At 42.7% G+C, this 24729-nt stretch overlaps 1 protein-coding gene across 1 annotated transcript in view; it reads left to right on the top strand.

Annotated features, from left to right (window-relative positions):
* The window catches only part of rasa2 (RAS p21 protein activator 2), a 244361-nt gene that overhangs the window by 123847 nt on the left and 95785 nt on the right, over positions 1–24729 (top strand). Inside the window, exons 6-7 of the mRNA XM_072473964.1 lie at positions 18037–18120; positions 20188–20260. Coding sequence (XP_072330065.1) covers positions 18037–18120; positions 20188–20260 — 157 coding nt within the window. The remainder of the gene's footprint in view (positions 1–18036; positions 18121–20187; positions 20261–24729) is intronic.

Genomic DNA, 24729 nt, shown 5'->3' on the forward strand with positions numbered 1-24729 from the left:
CAGCAGGAAATTGTGCCGCATTTCTAACCACAGTGGTTTTCATTTCCCATCACGATGCAGTCTGAACAAACGTTGATGGGAGCAAAAGTGAGCTTCGTTGGTGTTTTGCTCTCATTTACCCATTATGTTATGCATGCAAAAATATTTTTTCATGGTCAGTGTGAAAGAAGCAGAGGTTTTAAGTTGCACATTTCATTGACAGAATCAAACTGAGCTGGTTACCGCAATAACGCATGCAGTACTGTAATATCCTTCCGATCTAACCTGATGATCTATTTCCTTTCTGCCAGGCTTGGGAATATTTCCCTTATTGAATTTATAATCCGAGTGTTGATATTTTTCTATCCAATCATCGAACACTCACGTGTAGCATCGTGTCTGTTGTGAACTGAGATTTTTGCATTTAAAACTATTGATAAGATGGCACCAGACTGTGTCCAGGGATGTGGAAATATGGTTGAGTTTTGATATAGAGCTGTAGGGTAGAGACTAAGCAGTTCCCACAATTGGGAAGAGTGATTGAAAGAATTAAACTAGGTTTTGCTTGCACATCTCTTTTTTTAAAAATATGTTTATTAAGAGATTAAAAAATCAAACAGAAAAATACAGTATGAGAAAACAAGGGCAAAAACACTAATTAACTAAAATACAAAAACTAACCTAAACCACCTAACAGCTGAAGGCGACTAACTCATTTTTTTTTTAAAAAAGGAAATAAATGGTTGCCATCATTGGTAGAACCTCTCCACTGAGCCCCTGATGAACTGGATTGTCTCCAAATGCAGACATGACATTAGGTCACCCAGCCAAGCAGAGGCACAAGGCACAACATTTGGTTGGTGGAGACGTCCACCAACCAAAATTCGCCTCTGGCCTATCAACGAGGCAAAGGCAAGGACATCCGCCTTCACCCCAAACTGTATTACCGGCGAATTTGGCACCCCAAATATGGCCACCAGCGGACACCGATCCAAATCTACACGGAATACTTCCGACATGGTGTTAAAGAAAGAAGCCTATCAATTTGGGACAGGACCAGAACATGTGTATGGTTAGCCGGACCACGAGAACAATGCTCACACTTGTACTCAAACCCAGGGAAGAACCCACACACCCTAGCCCTGGTTAAGTGCATTCTATGCAAAACCTTGAACTGAATCAGACTCTGGCCGAGCACATGAAGATGTGGAGTTGACCCTATGAAGGGCCTCACTCCAAACCTCCCCATTAAGAATGGAACCAATTCACCCTCCCCATCTGCCCTCACATCTCTCAACAGAGCAGGATCCGTTGAAAGGATATGACCATATATGTCCAAAATAGATACCCCCCCCCCCCCCCCCCCCCCACCCAGGTCTATCGCGAGACGGCATCATTCTTGTCAAGGAAGAGGGCAGCGCCAAAGGAAAAGGAAAAGTCTTGTGTGAAAAATCATGAACTTGGGAATACCAGAAAAGGCTGGATCTGGGCAGCTGGAATTTCACAGCTAACTCCTTTAAAACTAGCAAACCTCCCCTTCAAGCTTCAGATCCTTCCCCTCCCAAGATTTAAATGTTGAGTCCAAATCAGAAAAGGGTGATTATTGCCAAATTCGTCATGCATGGGGAGAAGGCCACCGGTTGTTGGCTCACCAGCTGAGACGGCAAGAAGCCTCTTGGGGGAGAGTTCAGGTTAAGGACGTGGGGGGAGGAGTGGTCTCTGATGCAGAAGGGGTTAACGGGATATTTTACTGGGGGTTGTACAGGTCAGAGCCTCTCTCTGGAGGAAGGCTTGACTGTGGCACAGTTCTTGGGTGGATTGGACTTCCCGGTGGTGGCGAGGGAAAGAGTGCATGGGCTGGAGGCTCCGCTTGGGCTGGAGGGAATTATGAAGTGTGTTTGTTCTATGTAGTCGGGGAAGGCACCAGACCCAGGCGGATTCCCAATGGAATTTGACAAAATATTTGCGATGGAACTGCTGGACGTGTTTGACGATTCACTGTTCCGGGGCTACTGCCGGCCACACTGGCACAGGCTTCCATTTTCTTAATCCTGAAGAAGGATAAGGATCCCGAGGAAGTGTGAATCATTTTGGCCCATATCTTTGTTGAATGCCGACGCAAAGCTGTTAGCGATGGTGCTGACAACTCGTTTGGAGGGGTGCCTGCTGTGGTTATTTCTGAGGATCAAATGGGGTTTGTTCAGGGCCGACAATTGTCAGCCAACATAAGGAGACTCCTGAATGTGGTGATGTCGCCCTCGGGGGCTGAGCTGGAGGTAATCTCCATGGACACAGAAGGCGTTCGACCCGAGTGGAATGGGAATATTTTTGAGATACTAGGGCGGTTTGGCTTTGGACCCAGGTTTATCTCATGGATTAGACTTGTTGTATAGGGCCCCCACTGCGAACAAATGCACCAACGCACTAACCCCAGGATATCTGCTGTACAGAGGTACAAGGGATGCCCACTTTCCCTGCTACTCTTTGGTCTGGCAATTGAGCCACTGGCCATCGCACTGAGGTTGTCGGCTGGGGGAAGGGTATAGTAAGGAGAGGTATCAGGCGATTAATTTTTTAAAGGGGCAATTTAGCGTGGCCAATCCATATACCCTGCACATCTTTGGGTTGTGGGGGCGAAACCCCCGCAAACAAAGGTAGAATGTGCAAACTCCACACGGACAGTGCCCCATAGCCCTGCATATTATAACAAACTGAACGGCACATGGACCCCAAATCTAAACAATCTCACTATCCCCGCACATGGTGTATCTTCAGGACAAAGCCTCGGCTGAAATGTACGATGGATTCGATCCAATTCAGGCGGGTACGTGAATTTTCAATTCCTCTCTGGCCACAGAAGAGGTGCCAGAGGATAGCCAATGTGGTACCATTATTCAAACCGGGAGAAAGGGATTAAACAACGAAACTACAGGCCAGTCGGTCTAACCTAAGTGGTGGGAAAGCTAATAGAAGCAATTTGGGAGACAGAATTAAATTGCATTTGGAGAGACGGGGATTAATCAAGAACAGTCAGCATGGTTTTGTTAGGGGAGGTAATGTCTGACCAAATTGATTGAATTTTCCGAAGAGGTGACCAGGTGTGTGGGAGGGAAATGTATTTGAAGTAGTCTACTTGGAGTTCAGCAAGGTTTTTGAGAAGGTCCCACATGGGAGACAGGTGGCGAAGGTTTTAGTTATGAAGATAGATTGGATAGTCTTGGATTGTTTTCCTTGCTGCAGAGGAGACTGGGTGGGTGGGGGGGGGGGGGGGGGGGGGGGGCAGGACATTGATAGAGTAGACAGGAACAAACTTTTCCCCTTGGTGGAGGAGTCAATGACCAGGGGCCATAGATTTAAGGTGAGGGGCAGGAAGTTTAGAGAGGATGTGAGGGAAATTTCTTTTACCCAGAGGGTGGTGGAAGTTTGGCATCCGTTGCCTGACAGGGTGGTGGAGGCAGAGACCCTCATAACATTTAAGAAGTATTTAGATGTGCACTTGTGATCCCAGGGCACACATGCCTATGGGCCAAGTGCAGGAAAGTTTCTTGTTTTTGACCAGCGCAGGCACAATGGGCTGAAGGGTCTTTTTCTGTGCTGTATGATTCTATGACTCGACACGCTCACCCACCATCTTACTGAATATGCCTGAGAAGTACTCCTTGGGCGTTTGGTCGTCCATCATCTCTGGCAACCCCACAATCTGAATATTTTGCCTACTGGCCCTATTTTTTAGGTAATTCCTCTTAACTCTCCACAATCTATTTTTTTGATTACCGAAGACTGTTCCGATTCCAGCAAAGCAATCTGATCGCTGTAGCTCTTCAAGGCCACCTCCATGCCTTTGATCGTGGTTCCTTGGGCTTCAACTGTCCGATTTCGTTTTCCCCAGAGCAACTCGACTGGTGACCAAGGCCACTTCAATTGATTTCTTGAGGTCTTCTGACACAATTCGTAGTGCTTTTTGAATTATTTTGCCACGGTACTAGAACACATTTCGGTCCATTGGTGGAGTGAACGATGCACCAGTAATTGACTCCACCATTTTGCTTGCCAATGAGCTCGAGAGGCCTCTGACTCCATCAACAAATTTCTGTTCCAGCCTTTTGTCTTATTTTTTTTGGGCACTTTGGTCATGCAAGACCTTTATTACAACAACTGTGGGTTTCTGAGCAAACAATCTGTGGGACTAAGAAAAAGGGCAAAAAGAGCAGTCCTCCATCTGGAGCCACCTCGTGCGTGCCTTCCTCCTACATTACACCACTGGAAGTCCCCACTTGCTCATTTCTTGACATCAGGTGTTAGATTTGGAGGTAGGTGAGCACTTTGGTGACAGTGACCACAATTCGATTACGTTTACTTTAGTGATGGAAAGGGATAGGTATATACCGCAGGGCAAGAGTTATATCTGGGGGAAAGGCAATTATGATGCGATGAGACAAGACTTAGGATACATCGGATGGAGAGGAAAACTGAAGGGGATGGGCACAATGGAAATGTGGAGCTTGTTCAAGGAACAGCTGCTGCGTGTCCTTGATAAGTATGTACCTGTCAGGCAGGGAGGAAGTGGTCGAGTGAGGGAACCGTGGTTTACTAAAACAGTCGAAACACTTGTCAAGAGGAAGAAGGAGACTTATGTAAAGATGAGACATGAAGGTTCAGTTAGGGCGCTCGAGAGTTACAAGTTAGCTAGGAAGGACCTAAAGAGAGAGCTAAGAAGAGCCAGGAGGGGACATGAAAAGTCTTTGGCAGGTAGGATCAAGGATAACCCTAAATCTTTCTATAGATATGTCAGGAATAAAAGAATGACTAGGGTAAGAGTAGGGCCAGTCAAGGACAGTAATGGGAAGTTGTGCTTGGAGTCCGAGGAGATACGAGAGGTGCTAAATGAATATTTTTCGTCAGTATTCACACAGGAAAAAGACAATGTTGTCGAGGAGAATACTGAGATTCAGGCTACTAGACTAGAAGGGCTTGAGGTTCATAAGGAGGAGGTGTTAGCAATTCTGGAAAGTGTGAAAATAGATAAGTCACCTGGGCTGGATGGGATTTATCCTAGGATTCTCTGGGAAGCTAGGGAGGAGATTGCTGAGCCTTTGGCTTTGATCTTTAAGTCATCTTTGTCTACAGGAATAGTGCCAGAAGACTGGAGGATAGCAAATGTTGTCCCCTTGTTCAAGAAGGGGAGTAGAGATAACCCCGGTAACTATAGACCAGTGAGCCTTACTTCTGTTGTGGGAAAAATCTTGGAAAGGTTTATAAGAGATAGGATGTATAATCATCTGGAAAGGAATAATTTGATTAGAGATAGTCAACACGGTTTTGTGAAGGGTAGGTCGTGCCTCACAAACCTTATAGAGTTCTTTGAGAAGGTGACCAAACAGGTGGATGAGGGTAAAGCAGTTGATGTGGTGTATATGGATTTCAGTAAAGCGTTTGATAAGGTTCCCCACGGTAGGCTACTGCAGAAAATACAGAGGCATGGGATTCAGGATGATTTAGCAGTTTGGATCAGAAATTGGCTAGCTGGAAGAAGACAAAGGGTGGTGGTTGATGGGAAATGTTCAGACTGGAGTCCAGTTACTAGTGGTGTACCACAAGGATCTGTTTTGGGGCCACTGCTGTTTGTCATTTTTATAAATGACCTGGAGGAGGGCGTAGAAGGATGGGTGAGTAAATTTGCAGATGGCACTAAAGTCGGTGGAGTTGTGGACAGTGCGGAAGGATGTTACAAGTTGCATAGGGACATAGATAAGCTACAGCGCTGGGCTGAGAGGTGGCAAATGGAGTTTAATGCAGAAAAGTGTGAGGTGATTCATTTTGGAAGGAATAACAGGAAGACAGAGTACTGGGCTAATGATAAGATTCTTGGCAGTGTGGATGAGCAGAGAGATCTTGGTGTCCATGTACATAGATCCCTGAAAGTTGCCACCCAGGTTGAGAGGGTTGTTAAGAAGGCGTACGGTGTGTTAGCTTTTATTGGTAGAGGGATTGAGTTTCGGAGCCATGAGGTCATGTTGCAGCTATACAAAACTCTGGTGCGGCCGCATTTGGAGTATTGCGTGCAGTTCTGGTCGCCGCTTTATAGGAAGGATGTGGAAGCATTGGAAAGGGTGCAGAGGAGATTTACCAGAATGTTGCCTGATATGGAGGGAAGATCTTGTGAGGAAAGGCTGAGGGACTTGAGGCTGTTTTCGTTAGAAAGAAGAAGGTTAAGAGGTGACTTGATTGAAGCATACAAGATGATCAGAGGATTGGTAGGGTGGACAGTGAGAGCCTTTTTCCTCGGATGGTGATGTCTAGCACAAGGGGACATACCTTTAAATTGAGGGGAGATAGATATAAGACAGATGTCAGAGGTAGGTTCTTTACTCAGAGTAGTAAGGGCGTGGAATGCTCTGTCTGCAACAATAGTGGACTCGCCAACACTAAGGACATTCAAATGGTCATTGGATAGACATATGGACAATAAGGGAATAGTGTAGATGGGCTTTAGAGTGGTTTCACAGGTCGGCGCAACGTCGAGGGCCGAAGGGCCTGTACTGCGCTGTTATGTTCTATCAGTTAAAAAGGCCTAATAAATTATCAACCTTGCCAAAAGACACCAGAATGGAAATAGTGGTCTAAAAAAATTGCTCTGTTCCACGCTTGTTCATTTCCCATCGTGTTTGTTTTTTATGTAGCAAAGATAATTCTGTTTCAATTATGCGGCAATCATTTTTTCTTACCAGTACAATTCTATTGGTGCCATATTTTTTCCGTTGCACCTGAAATATCCAACTTCTAAGACATGGCATTGATTATTTTATCCAATAGATTTTTTTATCGTCCATCATGGGATGTAGATGTTGCTGACTAGACCAGCGTTTGTGGCCCATCTCTGATTGCCCTTGAGAAGGTGTTGGTGGGCTGCTTTGAACTGCTGCAGCCCATGTGATATAGGTACACCCACAGTGTTGTTCGAAAAGGGGGCTCTATGATTTTTGACCCAGCGACAATGAAGGAGCAGCGATACAAGCCAGGAGTGTGTGTGGCTTGGAGGGGAACCTGAAGTTGATGGTCCCATGCATATGCTGCCATTGCCCTTCTAGGTGATAGAGGTTGCGGGTTTGGAAAGTGCTGTTGAAGGAGTCTTGGTGAGTTGCTGCAGAGCATGTTGTAGATGGTATACATTGCTGCCACTGTGCATCGATGGCGGAGGGAGTGCTTGTTTATTGTGATGGAATGGGGCACCAATCAAGCTGGCTGCTTTGTCCAGATGGTGTCCCACTTCTCGAGTATTGTTGGAGCTACACTCATCCAGGCAAAATGTGATAACCACTACACTATAGAAACTGTGTCCAGGCAAGTGATAACATTAATTTGTGCCATGAGTGTCAAAGGGACTACTGAAATAATTATCAGCAAATGAAAGTTCTTGCTGGTTGTAAAGAATTTTTTTATTTTTGTTGAGTGGGTTTATTGAAATAGAAAATGGGTTACTCTGGATTTTCAATTAGATTAATGTGACTAAGTGCTGTATAGGAATTTTGAGTAAGTAATTCCCAACCCATGGAGCCTGTTGTCATTGCATCAATTAATTTATCCACTTTGGTTCCCATTTCTTTTAATAGCTTTTCCTAACCAAAATCTGCCTGTTTCCATTCTAAATGTTCAATTCCCCAAATCTTGGCTTTTTTTGAAGGCGAGTAAACCAGATTCCACTGATGTGTGTGTGCTTCCTGACATTACCCCTGAATGGATTTGCTTCAATTTTAAGCTTCTGGTTCTGGATTCCCCACTAGATGAAACTAGTTCTCACTGTCTAACCAATCAAATTAGGGGTAAATTGATGACACTGTGGTTAGCACTACTGCCTCTCATCTCCAGGGTCCCAGGTTCAATTCCGGCCTCGGGTGACTGTGGAATTTGCACTTTCTACCCGTGTCTGCGTGGGTTACCTCCCACAGTCCAAAGATGTGCAGGTTAGGTGGATTAGCCATAATAAATTGCCCCTTCGTGTCCAAAAGATCAGGTGGGGTTACGGGGATAGTGTGGAGGCATGGAGTTAATTAGGGTGCTCTTTCCAAAGGCCAGAGCAGACTCGATGGACCGAATGGCCTCGTTTCGCATTTGTAAATTCTATTCCAAATCATTTAATGATCTTAAACAGCTCAATTAGCTCACCCCCTAACCTTTAATACTGCACATTAGTGTAGTCCTCATAACTTGACCCTTTTAGTTGTGGTATCATTGCACCCTCTTCAAGGCTAGCATATCTTTCCAGAGGCGTAGTGTCCATAAACTAACAAATTACTCCAGAGCTTTTTAAGATGACTTCCAGTATCCTTGAGATTTAGGCTAATATTTTATTAGCTTGTTTGATTACATTTTGTACCTGTCTACTAGCTTTTAGTGATTTCTGTGCAATGCCCGAAATCCTTCTGCTTCTAGCTTGTCATAACTTACAAAATGATCTATCTTTTTACCTCCTAAGTAGATGACCTTGCACATTCCCATAGAACAGCACCTGCCACAGTTTTGTTCAATTTATCAAGATCACGTTGCAACTTTCTGCTCTCGCGTACATTACTTACTATGGCACCTTAATTAGTGTCCTTTTGGATATACTGCTGTCTCATTTTATCTGAATCATTGATAAATTTAGTAAAATGCTGAGACTGCAGTACAGATCCCTGGGATACATAAATAATCACATCCTCTCAGTTGGAGCACCTACTGTATCAATTACACCGACTCTGAAAAGCAGGATACTGCAAATGTTGGCATACTGAGCAGGGCAGGCAGCATCTGTGGAGAGAGAAACTGAGATGTCATTTCAGGTTGATCATCTTTTCAGCAGAACTGAGCGAAGTTAGGGATGTAATAGATTTTGAACAAGGTGTGGGTGGAAAAAGGAAAACCGGGCTGTCTATGACAGCATGGAAGACGGGAGAGATTGAATGACAGAAACAATCTTAAAGGACCAAAGGGAATGGCGGTGGGGCAAGAAAATACACAGAAGATGTGCCAGTATGCTGCAGCCTGAAAACAAAAATAAGAGAAAAGACAAAACATGCAAGTAAACAAAACCAATTGCATCTAACATTTCATTTCTGATGAAAAAGCATTGGCCTGAAACATTAACTCTATTCTGTCTCCAGAGGTGCTACCTCACCTGATTATTTCCTGCATTTTCAACTTTTATCCTACTCTGTCTCCTACCTCAACTATTTACCTATCCATGTGAGTAGGGTTAACTCCAATTCCATGATGTCTCCAACTCTATTCCAATATTTCCTCATTGTCCTCTGTGCCAAATAGTGTTGCCCACTAAAACGAAAGCAAAATAATATGGATGCTGCAAATATGGAATAAAAACTGAAAATGCTGGACAAACTCAGCAGGTCTGGCAGCATTGGTGGCCAGAAAAACAGAGTTAATGTTTTGAGTCCATATGATTCTTCAGAGCTGAAGGGAAGTAAAAATGTGATGGATGTTATACACTGGAAGGGTGGCGTAAAATAGGTCCGGGATTTTTGGGAGCTCAAGAGAGATTTGATAAAGATGACATGGACACAAGGCGAAGGGACAGTTAATGATAATGTTATAGTGTTAAAGACTGAAGAAGGAGGGCAGCACGGAGGCGCAGTGGTTAGCATTGCAGCCTCACGTGCCGAGGTCCCAGGTTCAATCCCAGCTCTGGGTCACTGTCCGTGTGGAGTTTGCACATTTTCCCTGTGTTTGCGTGGGTTTCACCCCCACAACCCAAAGATTTAGCCACGCTAAATTGCCCCTTAATTGGGAAAAAATGAATTGGGTACACTAAATTTTTTTTTAAAAATGTTTTTTAAAGACTGAAGAAGGTGTGAATAGTGGCCCAAAAAGTAAGATAGCAGAACCAAGGTCAATGCTCTCTGAAAACAAAACACAAGCAGTCCCACAACCAATGGGTCAGATCTAAGCTCTGCAGTTCTGCCATGCCCAGTCACGAAAGGTGTTACAAACAACAAACTGGAAGAGGAGGCTCAACACATATCCCCATTCTCAATATGGAGGGAACCTAGCACGAGGACAAAAGTCTAGGTTAAAACACTTGCAGCCAGAATTGTCAAGTGGATGATCCATCTCGGCTCTGAGGCCCCTCGCATCAGTCTCCAGCCAATTTGATTCACTCCATGTAACAGACATCAAGAAACTGCTAAAAGGACTGGGAGTGAAAAGACACAATGGTCCATGACAATATTATGAATGCTTGTACTGAATGCTTGTGTTTCAGAACTAGCTGTTCCCCTAGCCAAGCTGTTCCAATACACCTACAACACTGGCATCTACCCAACAATGCAAAATTGCCCAGATGTGCCCTGTCCACAAGCAGGACAAATCCAACCCAGCCAATTACCATCTCTTCTGTCTACTATTGATCATCAACTGATGGAAGGTTTTGTCAACATTGCTATCAAGTACCACTTGCTCAGTCATAACCTGCCCACTTACACACTTTGGGTTCTGTCAGGGCCCCATAGCTCATTACAGCCCGAGTCCAGACATGGACAAAAGAGCTAAAATCAAGAGGTGAAGTGAGAGTGACTTCTCTTGACATCAAGGCAGCCTTTGAACAAGGTGTGACATCAAGGAATCCTAACAAAACTGGAGTCATGGCTGCAGGATTTCCTTGGTTTAGTGACCTAGAGGCCAAATCAATGAGTTGCTTCATTAATGACCTTCCCTTCATCATAAGCTCAGAAGTGGGGATGTTTGCTATGATTGCACCTTTCGCGATGACTGATGCTGATGCACTGTACGTCCCTATGCAGCAATTCCTGGACAGCGTTCAGGCTTGGGCTGATAAGTGGCAAGTAACATTCACGGCCTGGCAGGAATTCAATAGAAATATGGAATTAAAAAGTCTAAAGGTGACCATGAAACCATTGGCGATTTGTCGTTAAAAACCCGTCTGAATGAGCACCAACACACCGCATCCATAACACAGCCGGTTGCTTAATTGACATGCCACCATCACCAAGGCTCCCTTGACAGCACCTTCTAAACCTGTGACTTCTACAATCTAGAAGGACATGGTCGGCAGATGCATGAGAACATTGCCATCTGCAAGTTCCTCTCCAAGCCACACACCATCCTGATTTTGAGCTATATTGCCGTTCCTTCACTGTTGCTGGGTCAAACCCCTGAACACCCTCAGCACTGTGGGTGTACCTACATCACACTGACTACAGCAGTCCAAGAGGTGGCTCACCACCACCTTCTTGGGAGAAGTTAAGGATGGGCAATAAATGCTGGACTAGCCAACCATGTTACATCCCAAAAAGGAATTGTTTTCTCCTAAAACTATTCCATGTGGCTAAAAGGCTATTTGTTGGTGAGACAAAGTTGGGTGGCATTGTAGACAGTGTAGATGACAGCTTAAAATTGCAAAGGGATATTGATACATTGTGAATGGGCAAAACTGTGGCAGATGGATGTCAATGTAAGCAAGTGAGAGGTTATCCATTTTGGGCTAAAAAAGGATAGATCAGGGTACTCTTTAGGGGTTAAGTTATGAGGAGAGATTATACACATTTAGCCTGTTTTCTCCAGAATTTAGAAGTGGTGATCTGATCGAAAACATCAAGATGTTAACCGGAAAAGACAGGGTAGATAAAGATAAGCTGTTTCCGTTGGTTGGAGGTTCTAGAACCAAGGAGCATAGTCTAAAAATCAGGGCCAGACCATTTAAGAGAGATGCAGGGAGCACTTGTACACAAAAAGGGTGGTAGAGGTTTAGAACTCTGTTCCAAAAACTGTAATTGATGCTAGATCAGTTGTTAATTTTCAATCTGAGGTAGATACATTTTTGTTAAACAAAGGATTTAAGGGCCAAAGGCAGGTATATGGAGTTAGGACACAGATCAGCCATGTTTCCATTGAATGGTGGGACAAGTTTGAGGGGCTGAATGGCCTACTTCTGCTCCTATGTTCCTGGGGCCAGGATTTTCTCTGCAAATAATGGAACATGGTTCTCAATCCAAAGCTTGGTCTAATCAAGCAAGGGTAATAATAACTACATCAGTCCCAGAGTGAATGGTTGCAGTAGACTGCCACCTAGTGCTGTCCATGCTGAAATGCTCGGAAGGAGAAATAAATTGTTTTGACAGTGGGCTATGGGTTTAATGTAAAGGCAGTCAATGGATGGAAATGGTTGAGTGGAACTGACAACCTAAACAACTGTGCTTGGTGGAGAAAGATAGCCAGGTTAATTTCATATCTTTGTAAGTGGCTGTTAATGGCGATTTTGTAAATACCAAATTTCCTCGTCATTTTGGAAAAATAGTTGATTTTGATTGTGAAAGAAAATATTTTTATTCTTTTCATGATGTTGATGTTGCCCATTGCATTGCCTTGTAGGTCATTTAAGGACAGTTAAGCGCCAGCCATATGATCCACGGTGGCACGATAGTTAACACTGCTGCATCACAGCACCAGGAACCCGGTTCGATTCCGGCCTTGGGTGACTGTCTGTGTAGAGTTTGCACATTCTCCCAGTGTCTGCGTGGGTTTCCTCCCACAGACCAAAGATGTGCAGGTTAGGTGGATTGGCCATGCTAAATTGCCCCCAAGTGCCCAAAAGGTTAGGTTGGGCTACGGGGATGGGATGGGATGGGGGCGTGGGCTTTGGTCGGGTGCTTTTTGAGTGTCGGTGCAGACGCGATGGACCAAATGGCCTCCTCCTACACTGTAATTCTATTCTATTTTACTGTGGTTCTGGAGTCACATGTAGGCCAGACCAGTAAGGATGGTGGATTTCTTTCCCAAAAGAACGTTAGTGAACCAGATGATGCATATTTATGGTCAAATTAGTGTGCTTAACCAATTCCATAATCTCCACTCCTCCCATACCTTACCATTCCCATCTCATGCCATACCCCCCCCCCCCCCCCCTCTCCCATTTCTAACATTCCAATCTTCCCATGGCACCTCTTGTGCTATGTCCTTTTCATACCTTTAATTTCATCCCCTTTGCAACATTCCAGACCATTACCCCCCCCCCAACCATAGATTCCCTTGGCCAGGTTCTCACCTGCCTTTTCTACCGTTGTTAAAATACATTGATTTTGGTGCTTTGTTTGTTCCCTTTTAATCTACTGAATACAATACAATTCAGCTGAAAGGAAGAAAATGCATTTATATTGCGTTTTTCAAATTGTATCTGTGTCTTGTTCAGTCCGATCAGATGAGCTGACAAAACATTGTAGGTAACTAGATTTACGTATAAAGGAGGTGATTGCATCAATGTTAAAGAATTGGGATATGGAGCCAGAATTGGCTGTGTCGAGGTGAGCTTGGTTGTATTTGAAGATTTTAATTTGCCTTCATGAACTGTTATCATTGTGTGTAACTCCAATTATTATCTAATGAAATTGCACTACAGCATTTTTCACAACTTGTATGGGTAAAAAGATAACTTTGATAACAGATAGGATTTTATCTTGACACGGGTGGAGCTGGATATGGTTTTGAGTGTGGTTCTAGCACTTACTTGCAGTGCAAGATAGTGATGCGACAAACCACATCTGTGCACTGTCAACATTGTACAGTAATTTAGGGAACAAAAGCTCTTTTGTTACCAGCCAACATTAATCAATCCTGCAAATTTACTTAGGGATGCTTTTGGCTGAAAGAGACTTGTAGTTTGGAGCTAGAAGCATCGATATCAAATCATACGTAACATGAAAGCAGCCTCATTAAGCAATCAGCTTAAATTTTCTTTTTAAGTGATGAGATGACGTATTGAAGAGTCAATGGCAAGGAAGCACAGTGGTTAGCACTGTTGCTTTACAGCACCAGTGTCGCAGGTTCAATTCCCGGCTTGGGTCACTGTCTGTGAGGAGTCTGCACATTCTCCCCGTGTCTGCGTGGGTTCCTCCGGGTGCTCCGGTTTCCTCCCACAAGTCCCGAAAGACACGGTGAATGGGACATTCTGAATTCTCCCTCTGTACCCAAACAGGCACTGGAGTGTGGCGACTAGGGACTTTTCACAGTAACTTCATTGCAGTGTTAATGTAAGCCTACTTGTGACAATAAAGATCATTATTTACTATTATGTAAAAATATGGATGTGTTAGCCTTCCTTGCAGGTGAAAACTAATTATTTTCAACATATTAAAAATTTAGAGTTTTTTGTGTGTATTCCTTGATAGCAGTTAAGAAACTTGAACATTTAAAAGAATAGCTTGAGTTTTTTTGGGTCACTCCCATGTTATGCTTAACAAAAGTTCATACTTTAGTTGCATTTCTCGCTATCATTTTAGCATGTGCAAAGCTGTCTCAGCATATAATATTTCCATCGAGCCTGAAGGCATAGTGAGTTGAGAATTCTGCATAAATTTGAAAAAGTGCTCAAATTTATATTTCTGTAAAGTATAAAGTTCAAGAGATGGATTTCAGTTGGTAAAGGATGTGGTTTGCTCTTGTTAGAGGAGGACACGGGTGTTTGAAAAACCCGCTGTAATATAGATCTTACCTCATTAAAGGCAATGCACCATGCTGATGGTTTTGTTTAGTACAACAGGTAGTTGCAATTACTGGCGCAGGTGAACTTCGCTCAAAAGACCTCAGATACTATACCACAGCTTCAAGGCTAAGATAATATAGCAGAACTGTTGAAAATATGCCTTACCTGTAATCACCGCATTTGTCTTTCCAAGTGTGACTGCAAAACCAGAACTAAAATATCTGTAGCAGTCCTAAACATAGGTTCTGCTCTAGAAGTTAAATGTGCAGTGCTGCTTTCAGGTCTTCCTAACAAGTATTTCTCGAGTTATTTCCAGGCACAGTTGACCAAACTCTTCTAGTAAAGCATTCAAAATGGGCTAAGAGGCAGAAAATATATTCAGCTCATAGCAGCGTGGCATTGCATTAGGTGTAGGAAGACATTTTTTAAAAGTTCCTGGATGTGTAATGAATATGGAGAGAGTCATTAAGTTCAGAAGGGATAAAATAAGCATTTAAGCATCAGAATAAGCAATATGTTAGAAGTTTCTGTCGATTTGAATCTGGGGAGGAAGGTCACCGTCTTGCCAAAGAACTACACTGTGACTAATTGGTGCCGGCATGCAGGCCAGCAAGCGGCCGACAACCGCAGGATTAGCTTCTACAAGCTTCTGTTGAATAATCGAGAAGACTCGCACAATGGCTTTCCCATCTGAAATGCGTTCCATCTCCATACCAGCACATTGGCAGGGTGCATTTGAATGGAGGTAGAGGACACAAAACTTGAAGGTAGATGCTGTTCCTACAATTTTTTTCTTTTCTGGAGCAGTCTACAACCTGCTAACTGAAAAATGGTCAGCAGATGATTAATCCCTCTAATTCTGTCAAGGTTATTTATGAAGACAATGGCCCTATAATTTATGCACTTCAACAGTCATCAAATTAAGCTGGTGATACTCTGAGGATAAATCTTCTGGACATGGATATGCTAGGAATATGTTTTGACCAGTGATGTGTTAACTCTTCCCCATTCTCCCTTGTTTTTATTGGTCACCCATGAGCTGCAGCTGCAATGTTCAATCAAACTTTTGTGCCCCCTCACCTGAGATGTGGTGATCCCTCAGGTTAAATCACCACCAGTCAGCACTCCCTTTGAAAGGGGAAGGATGGCTTTGGTCATCTGGGACGATGGCGACTCTACTTACTTAATTCCAAGCCACATCCCACAGCATGATCAATGATATTGCACAGTACTTGGCCAAAATGAGGCAAGACTAATTCTTAATTGGCTTAAGGGGTACATGGTCAATCTGTGATTGGTCTAATTGGTTTCTTGGGGTAATGGTTATCTCGTGCTGTTATTTCCCATAGGTTCCCTATCTCGCGTGAACCCAAGTAAACTAAATCAAATAAACTCCAGGATCCCATAGTCCCTTAACTGGCCCTCTAATGTATCAATTACTTGTGGGACAACCCCCTCACTAAAGTTTGTTTCTGTAACTTCTTGCTAAGATAAACTAATGTTTTGCTATCTCCCTTCCCCAATTGTTCAGGAAGGGGAAAATAAGCTGTCTATGTATGGACAAGTTACTCCCCAGAAAGATGAACCTTAACAAATGAATCTTAACAAATGATAACACAAATCTAAGAATATCCACATAAAACAAACACAAAACACAGATTCTCACAGCTCGTAAATTTAAAACAGTTAATTCTCAGTCAACATTCTCTCGCATCTATAGCTTCTTAAAAAGACAAAACGCTACAAACTCTCAATCACTTGCTTAAAATAAAAAAAACAAGGCCCTCCTTCATTATTGTTTGCTTATTCCGACACCTAATTTTATGGGCATCACCTATTCTTTGTTGATTCAAAATCTCAAACACATTCTTTCCCACATTACCAGCTACAAAATATTTGTTCTCTAACTGGGGGGTAGAAATGTGATAACACAATTCTCACATTTATTCCAAAGACTATGCTTAAAATTTCCACATCTATCTGGTGTCATTGAGTTCCCCAAAATTCACAATTAAACCTGATCTCAACTAATTTAAAGACATGCATAATCGTAGACGCTCAACTTCTGAGTAATTTCAAAAACAAATCGACTGTCTGCTGAAATGGTTAACTTTTCTACAGCATCAACAAGGCCGGGAGGTGGGCAGAGAAACCTTGCCACCAATTGTCACTTTGCGTAATTTACAAACTTCCCGTGGTCTATTTTCTCAAATTTTGCTCCAATTTCTTTCCTATATCCTTCATTTTTCTTTCAACTGATTTCAATTTCACACGTGTTACTTTACCAAGTTTGAAAGCAATCTTAACAGTTCCATTTTTTAAAACTCCGATGTTTTGAAAAGTTCTAATTGGATCGCTGTCAAACTGCAAGCTTATAATCTGACCTTGTCTCCAAACTGGATTCCGGAATTGTTCAACACAAATGTATTTCATTTACACCTTAATTTTTAAAAAATCAATTCTGTTGTAATATTTGTCTCTTTGCGATAGCAAAAGGCACTGTTTTGATGTTCCTTATCTGGGTCCATTCGCTCATTTTGTCTTCACTTGAAAAGAGGCCATCCATGCCAAGGATGGAGGTCGGCTTCCTCTCCTAAGTCCCAATCAGTGTTAGCTGTGTCTGGGAGGAATCAGCCCGCTGTGGTGACCTGTACTGTAGCTAGAGGAGTGGTCATCCCCATTTTGGTTGGTTTCCATGTCCGCCACTGGAATGGCAGCTATGGGGTTTGAACTTTGTTGATGCATCAACTTGGTTTGTAATACATGCAGACTCAGGATTCTGACAATGGCTTTGATTGTCTTGTCGCTTATCTGTGCCTCCCACCATTTCCTACTGCCCGGTGGAGGGGCAGAGGGGCATCCTTGTTTTTGCATTTTGCTGATCAATTTTCTGCATCTTTGGTCGAGGCTTAGAGACATAATCCCCATACCTCCCCATTCAGCAGCCTCTTGACTTACACTTCCTTAATAATGACGGTGTTGTTCTAGCAAACCATACTGCCTAGAGTGAGGTGAAGAAGTGATCTGGACAGCTACTGTAAGTAATTAAGGAATGAAATGTTAACATGGATATAAATGTAAGGCAGTGGATATGACTATACAAGAACTAAGCATGAAATGTGTGTGCAATGAATTCATGCCAAAAGTAAAAAGAAAATTTTGTTAGCTCCACCAAAAGTATCAGGAGATAGGTCAGCAGAGTTGAGTTTCCCTGAGAAAAGGAGTAAGTAATTGGGTCTTCAAACTAGTGTGAGGGATGGGATTAGAGCAATGTGACTGCAAATGTCATAGCACTTAAACTGTGAGCGTGGACTAGAAGAAACAAATAAAATCTATAAATTCCTAACTCTGCAGTGAGGCTGGTGGAGGGAGGATTGTCTTCTCTCCTATTTCTTTTGTGGTGTGCATATGACATAACCCTCACAAATATTGTCAATTAATTAACTGCTTTGTATTTTTAAAGAAAAGGGCTGAATAGCACCTGGCCCTGAAAAGATTTGAAGGTTAGAGAAGGAAATATAACTACAAACATTGTTAATGCTTTTTGTTTGCTTCTTTTCATCTCTCAGGATTATTGAATGCCAAGGACTTCCTCTTGTAAATGGACAGAGTGGTGATCCCTATGCTTCTGTGTCTCTGGTTGGACCATCTAGGTATGGTATTGATTCTAGTATTATATTCTAAACTTTAAATTATGAATTATATTATGCTTCTACATAGAGTAGCCTGATTGCATTTGCACAAGTTAGGAGGAAGAGCTTAAAAGGAAAACAAGTTAATTTGCAGCCCGTAAGGCGATTCTGGTGTAGGAATGTGTTTCACTGTACTCTGATAAGATTTGAATTATTTTTCCATGTATTTAAGTTGTAATGGAGGATGTGGGGAAACAGAACTTTCACACTAATGCAGTTCTTTACGGTTGTGATGAATTGGAAAATGTATTTCAAATTTCCAGAATTCTCAGGGGGATTAGCTCATCAAAGGGATTAACCCTGGCTAGGTGGTAATGACAGAGTGGGGGATATGCCGTGCCATGAGGTTGCAGATTTTGGTGAGTACAATTCAGCTGCTGCTGATGGCCCGCAGCGCCTCATAGATGCCCAGTTTTGAGTTACGAGATATGTTCGAAGTCTATCCCATATAGCATGATGAAAGTGTCACACAACACAATGGAGGGTACTCTCAATGTAAAGATGGAACTTCGCTATCACAAGGACTGTGAATCATAGAATTTACAGTGCAGAACGAGGCCATTCGGCCTATCAAGTCTGCACCGGCTTTTGGAAAGAGCACCCTACTTAAACCCACACCTCCACCCTGTCCCTGTAACCCAGTAACCCCACCTACCCTTTTTGGACACTAAAGGCAATTTAGCATATCCAATCCACCTAACCTGCACACCTTTGGACTGTGGGAGGAAACTGGAACACCCGCACGAAACCCACACAGACACAGGGAGAAAATGCAAACTCCACACAGTCACCCAGGGCTGGAATTGAACCCGTGCCCCTGGAGCTGTGAGGCAACAGTGCTAACCACTGTGCCACAATGCCACCCACTGTGCGGCGGTCACTCCTACTGTCATGAACTGATGCATCTGTGGCAGGTAGGTGGATGAAGTATGTTTTTTCCCTCTTGTTTCCCACACCACCTTCCCAGTCTAGCAGCGATGTCCTTTAGGACCTGGCCAGCTCTGTCTGTGATAGTGCTACAGAGTCACTCTTGGTGATGGATATTGAAGTCCCCCAACCTGAATACATTTACGCCCTTGCCACATTATGTGCTTCCTCCAATTGCTGCTCAACGCGGAGGAGTCTTGATTCATCTTGAGGGTAGACCGTATGTGATAATCAGTAGGAGGTTTTTTTGCCTATGTTTGACTTGAAGCCATGAGCCTTTGTGGGGTCCAGAATCTCTTTTCAGGAGTCCCAGGGAATCTCCCTGCTGACTGCCCCACTGTTGCCACCTCTGCGGGGCCTGCTTTTTATTGACTTGCAGGGCCATTTCAGAGGGCATTTAAGAGTTAACCACATTGTTGTGGGTCTGAAGTCACATTTGTGAACTAGATGAGTTTTTTTTGGAAGACACTCGAAGATGATTTCATGTTCATTGTTAGACTTTCAGTTCCAGATATTGTGTTGTTCCAGATATTTTATTGAACTGTGGTGTGATTCGAACCATGGTCACCCCAAGCATTACCCAGGAGTACTAGTCAAGTGACAATACCACTGTGCTACTGTCTCCCTCCCAGGTCTGCATGTCGACAGTAAAACTGGCTCAGTAATCTTCCAGGAGGTGGTCTCTTAATTGACTGCCTCCAAGTTTGCCATCCAGTTAGGATGGCGGGAAAGCAATATGCTGCAGGCCAAATCAGGGGTCCAGCTGCTCTGGTGCTTGAGAAGCCCCATCAGGGGAGGTGGGTGCTGCTGAGGCAGGCAAATGAATGAGAATGCCTCAACATGAAGGTATCCTTGCTCGGTTGTGCATGAGTGAAGAAATAATAGCCAGCAAGGAGGCCATCCTGACATGCTGCTTCCCCCACTATTTCCCAGGTTCTCTGCCTCCTAACCAACCATCACTCGGTCCAGAAAATCCAGCCCTAGGTCTCATCAGAGCAATTCATTAAATCTGGATATCCCCCATTCCTTAAAAGTTTAATTCTGAAAGGCATTCTTAACTTTGAATTTGGTATAAATTGTCACCATTTTTTGTTTTGTTAGGTTGGATCAAAAAAGGACCAAAGTGAAGAAGAAAACCAGCAACCCGCTGTTTGATGAAACATTCTATTTTGAAGTAAGTGAAGTGTTATGGGCCAGGGTTTAGCGAACCCCAAAGTGTAGCAAGGAGTTCACCTGACCCACAACTTTTAATAGATTGTGGTATGGGGAGCACATGGCCCACTCTACAGGTGTGGTACAGCAGAAATGGAAAAGTATTTTTTAAAGCAAAACAATGTTTAGTCTATGAACTCAAGTTAACCTTTTTAAAACATACAGTGAACATCTTAGCAACCATTAATTTAAATACAACCCCCAAAGAATACAACAGTAAGTAATCCTGTAAGCTTTCCTTTTGACATCCATAAGACTTAAAACACCTTTTACCTGAAGCACATCAGATTAAAGTCACTACTGTTATTAGTTTTAAATCACCAGGATCAGTTTACAGTCTTTAGATTACAGAGGGAGATTCATACATTTTCTGGCTGTGACTGCAGCTATCCAGCTCTGAAAACGAAACTAAAACACACCCTGCAGCAAACAGCCTAAAACGAAAGTAAAAAGCCGACAGTGCAGCTCCACCCACTCTCTGACATCACTGCAGTAATAAACAGCCATTTCGTAAAGGTACTCTCACATGACAGCTCCCCGCCCAAAAAAAAACCCATCAACTTCAAGATGGTTTCATTTTTCACCTTTTCGCTATCCTTTAAGAAATGCACACAGTAAATATACTTTTTCGTTTCAAAAAACCACCCGCAAACAGGTATAATAATATAGTCTATTTCTTTCTTTTTCTTCCTCCAACTGAAATTGCTTTCGTTCACCACATTCGTGACAAAGCATCGGCTATCACGTTTTCTCGTCCTGCCACAGAAACTATTTTTAAATGAAATGGCTGTAACAATACACCCCAGTGAAACAGCCTTGCATTGTTAGTCCGGAATCGCTCCAAAAACGTCAACGGATTATGATCAGTATATATAATGGAGTCAGACGGATTGCTGGTCACATAAATGTGAAAATGTTGCAAAACTAGCACCAATCTCAAGGTCTCCTTCTCAATCGTTGAATACCTTTTCTGGTGAGAATTCAATTTCTTTGAAAAGTAAACAATAGGCCGCTCTAGCCCTCCGTCGTCGTCTTCTTGTAGACCTACACCCACATTACTCGCATCAACCGCCACTTTGAATGGTTTCGTATAATTTGGGATGGCTGACACAGGAGCAGTGGTTAACACAGCCTTCAGGCTGTCAAATTCCTGTTGACACTCCACTGTCCACTGGAATTTGTTACGCTTCTTACGCAGGTCCGTCAGTGGAGCGACCACACTGCTGAAATTCGGTCCAAATGTCCGGTAAAATCCACTCATACCAAGAAATCGCATTATTTCCCGTCGTGTCGAATGTATCGGAAACTCCCCAATAACTTTTTTTCGCATCCTGTGGGACCATTCGACCCTGTCCAATTGTATGGCCAAGGAAAGTGACTTGGGCTTTTCCAAATTCACTTTTGTCTAGGTTTATCACCAAACCCGCCTCCTGAAGTCGATCGAATAACTCCATCAGATGTTTTAAATCTTCTGTCCATGTCTGGCTGAAAATTACCAGATCGTCGATGTATACCACGCAATTGGGTAATCCTGAAACAACTTTGTTAGTTAACCGTTGAAATGTGGCTGGTGCATTTTTCATGCCAATGGCATAACATTGAATTGGTATATACCATCTGGAGTCACAAAAGCTGAAATCTCCTTCACCCTTTCGGATAAAGGTACCTGCCAGTAACCTTTAAGTAAATCCTGTTTAGAAATAAAAGCTGATTGTCTGACTTTCTCAATGCAATCCTCCAAACGTGGGATAGGACAAGAGTCCGTTCTTGTAACTGCATTAACCTTTCTGTAGTCCACACACAACCGTTGGGTACCGTCTGGTTTCGGTACCATCACTATGGGTGAGCTCCATTGGCTGCAACCCACTTCAATTATCCTATTTTTAAGCATACTCTCAATCTCTTTGTTAGCCTGTGCCAATTTTAAAGGGTTAAGTCTGTATGGATGTTGTTTGATTGGATCAGCATTTCCCACATCTACATCATGTATAGCCATTTTAGTACTTCCCAATTTATCTCTACAAACTTGCCCATGTGATATCCATAACTCTTTCAGGTCAGCTTGTTTTTCCTCTGGAAGGTAACTCAGCAATTTATCCCAATTTTTAAGAACATCCTCGTTTTCCAATTTAATTGGAGGTATGTCAAATTCACAGTCATCTGGATTTGGTTCATCACTTTGAGTTAGAATCATTAAAATCTCCTTTTTCTCTCTTTCCCTTTCAAAGTACCTTTTAAGCATATTCACATGACACACTCGGTGAGTTTTCCTTCTATCCGGCGTTTTTACCACATAATTCACCTCACTTAATTTCCTTTCAATCTGATAAAGTCCACAAAACCTTGCTTTTAAAGGTTCACCTACCACTGGTAACAACACTAAAACTTTATCTCCACTGGCAAAACTACGAACTTTGGATTTCTTGTCCACTATCTGTTTCATCACATTTTGTGCAACTTTTAAATGTTGTCTAGCCAATTCCCCTGCTCTATTTAATCGTTCCCTAAAATTTGATACGTAATCCAATAATGTAAGTTCTGATTTCTCATTCACCAATTTTTCCTCAATCAATTTAAGTGGTCCTCTTACCTCATGACCAAAAATTAGTTCAAAAGGACTAAATTTGGTTGACTCATTAGGTGCATCCCTAATTGCAAACAGTACGAATGTAATTCCTTTTCCCAATCCTCTGGATAATCTTAAGAATAAGCCCTCAAAATTGCCTTTAATGTCTGATGCCACCTTTCTAACGCTCCCTGCGATTCTGGATGGTACACAGTTGATTTAAATTGTTTTATTCCTAAGCTTCTTTGAATAACCTTGAGGTAAAATTTGATCCTTGATCCGTTTGTATTTCTGTGGGTAGTCCATATTTAGTAAATAATTTAAGTAACTCCTCCACAATCTTTTTAGCTGCAATATTACGTACTGGAATGGCCTCTGGAAACCTAGTAGACACATCCATTATGGTCAAAAGATATTGATTCTCATTTTTCGTTTTAGGAAGCGGTCCTACGCAATCAATTAGGACCCGTGTAAAAGGTTCCTCAAATGCTGGAATGGGTATTAAGGGCGCTGGTTTTATCACTGTTTGAGGTTTCCCTATCACTTGACATGTGTGACATGATTGACAAAAGTTAACTACATCTTTATGTAGTCCAGGCCAATAAAAATGTTTTTGTATTTTAGCTTGAGTTTTCCTTATTCCCAAATGACCTCCCACTGGTACCTCATGTGCAACTTGCAACACCTCCTTTAAATCGCTGGCTTTGAAAGCAGACCAAGGCAGGGCAGCAGCACAGTTCAATTCCCGTACCAGCCTCCCCGGAATGTGGCGACTTGAGACTTTTCACAGTAACTTCATTTGAAGCCTACTTGTGACAATAAGCAATTTTCATTTCATTTAATTTCTATACCCTACCGGCAATACGACTTGATGAACTTCTGCCCACTTTTCATCCGCCTGCATATGTAAAGGTCTCCATTTTCTCATCAAGACATCACTTTTACGGTAATAACACTCTGGTATACACTCCGATTCCTCTTCCGTGTATGCTTTCTGATACATCCGTTTTATTTCTGTATCTTTCTGTTGTAACTCCGCCAATTTTCTTGAACTAAAAATATCCGCCTCATCCTCCACCTGTTCTTGTTCTTTTTCAACCATCTGATCAAAAATCGTTTCTGATAATTGCACTTCAATTTCATCTTCACTCTTTGATTTCTCCTCTTGTCTTAACCTGTGACTTTGCAACCTTGTCACTACACAATCCGGAAAAATCCCAGGATATTCGTCCTTCAATACTTCAGTTCTCTGATTTTCCACTGGCTTATCCACCACAGTAGGCATCACTCCCACCTGCGATCCAGCTATATCATTACCCAAGATAAACTGTTATCCTGGACAAGGTAGTTTCTCTATTACTCCTACTACCACTTCACCACTCTTCACTGGACTTTCCAACCTTAACTTATATAATGGAACACTACTACTCTCACCCTGAATTCCACATATCACCACCTGTTCTGGCAACATTCTTCCCAAACTACATAACTCCTCATCTCTTACATTAAAGATTGACTAGCTCCCATATCTCTTAAAATTGTGACTTATTTACCTGCTCATCCTGATACACATGAGTAAACTTTACCCACACAAGTAAATTCTTTACAGAAATCTGGCACCTTCTTATCAATCACCTCTTGATCAGGCTGTACAATCTTTTGCACCTCGTTCGCTTCACTTGGGCTTTCCTTTACCACTTTAACAAACCCCACTGTCTGATCCTGTTTTACCACATCAGCCTTCCCAGTGTTTTTCTTCAACCACCAACACTGCGACTTTACATGGCCTAGTTTATTACAGTGAAAACATTTGAAACTTTTAATGTCTCTTCCACCCTCCTGGATTTCTTTTTTTAGCCTGAGGT

Source organism: Scyliorhinus torazame, chromosome 14 (genome assembly GCF_047496885.1).
Source record: "Scyliorhinus torazame isolate Kashiwa2021f chromosome 14, sScyTor2.1, whole genome shotgun sequence".
In the NCBI taxonomy this organism is placed as follows: Eukaryota; Metazoa; Chordata; class Chondrichthyes; order Carcharhiniformes; family Scyliorhinidae; genus Scyliorhinus; species Scyliorhinus torazame.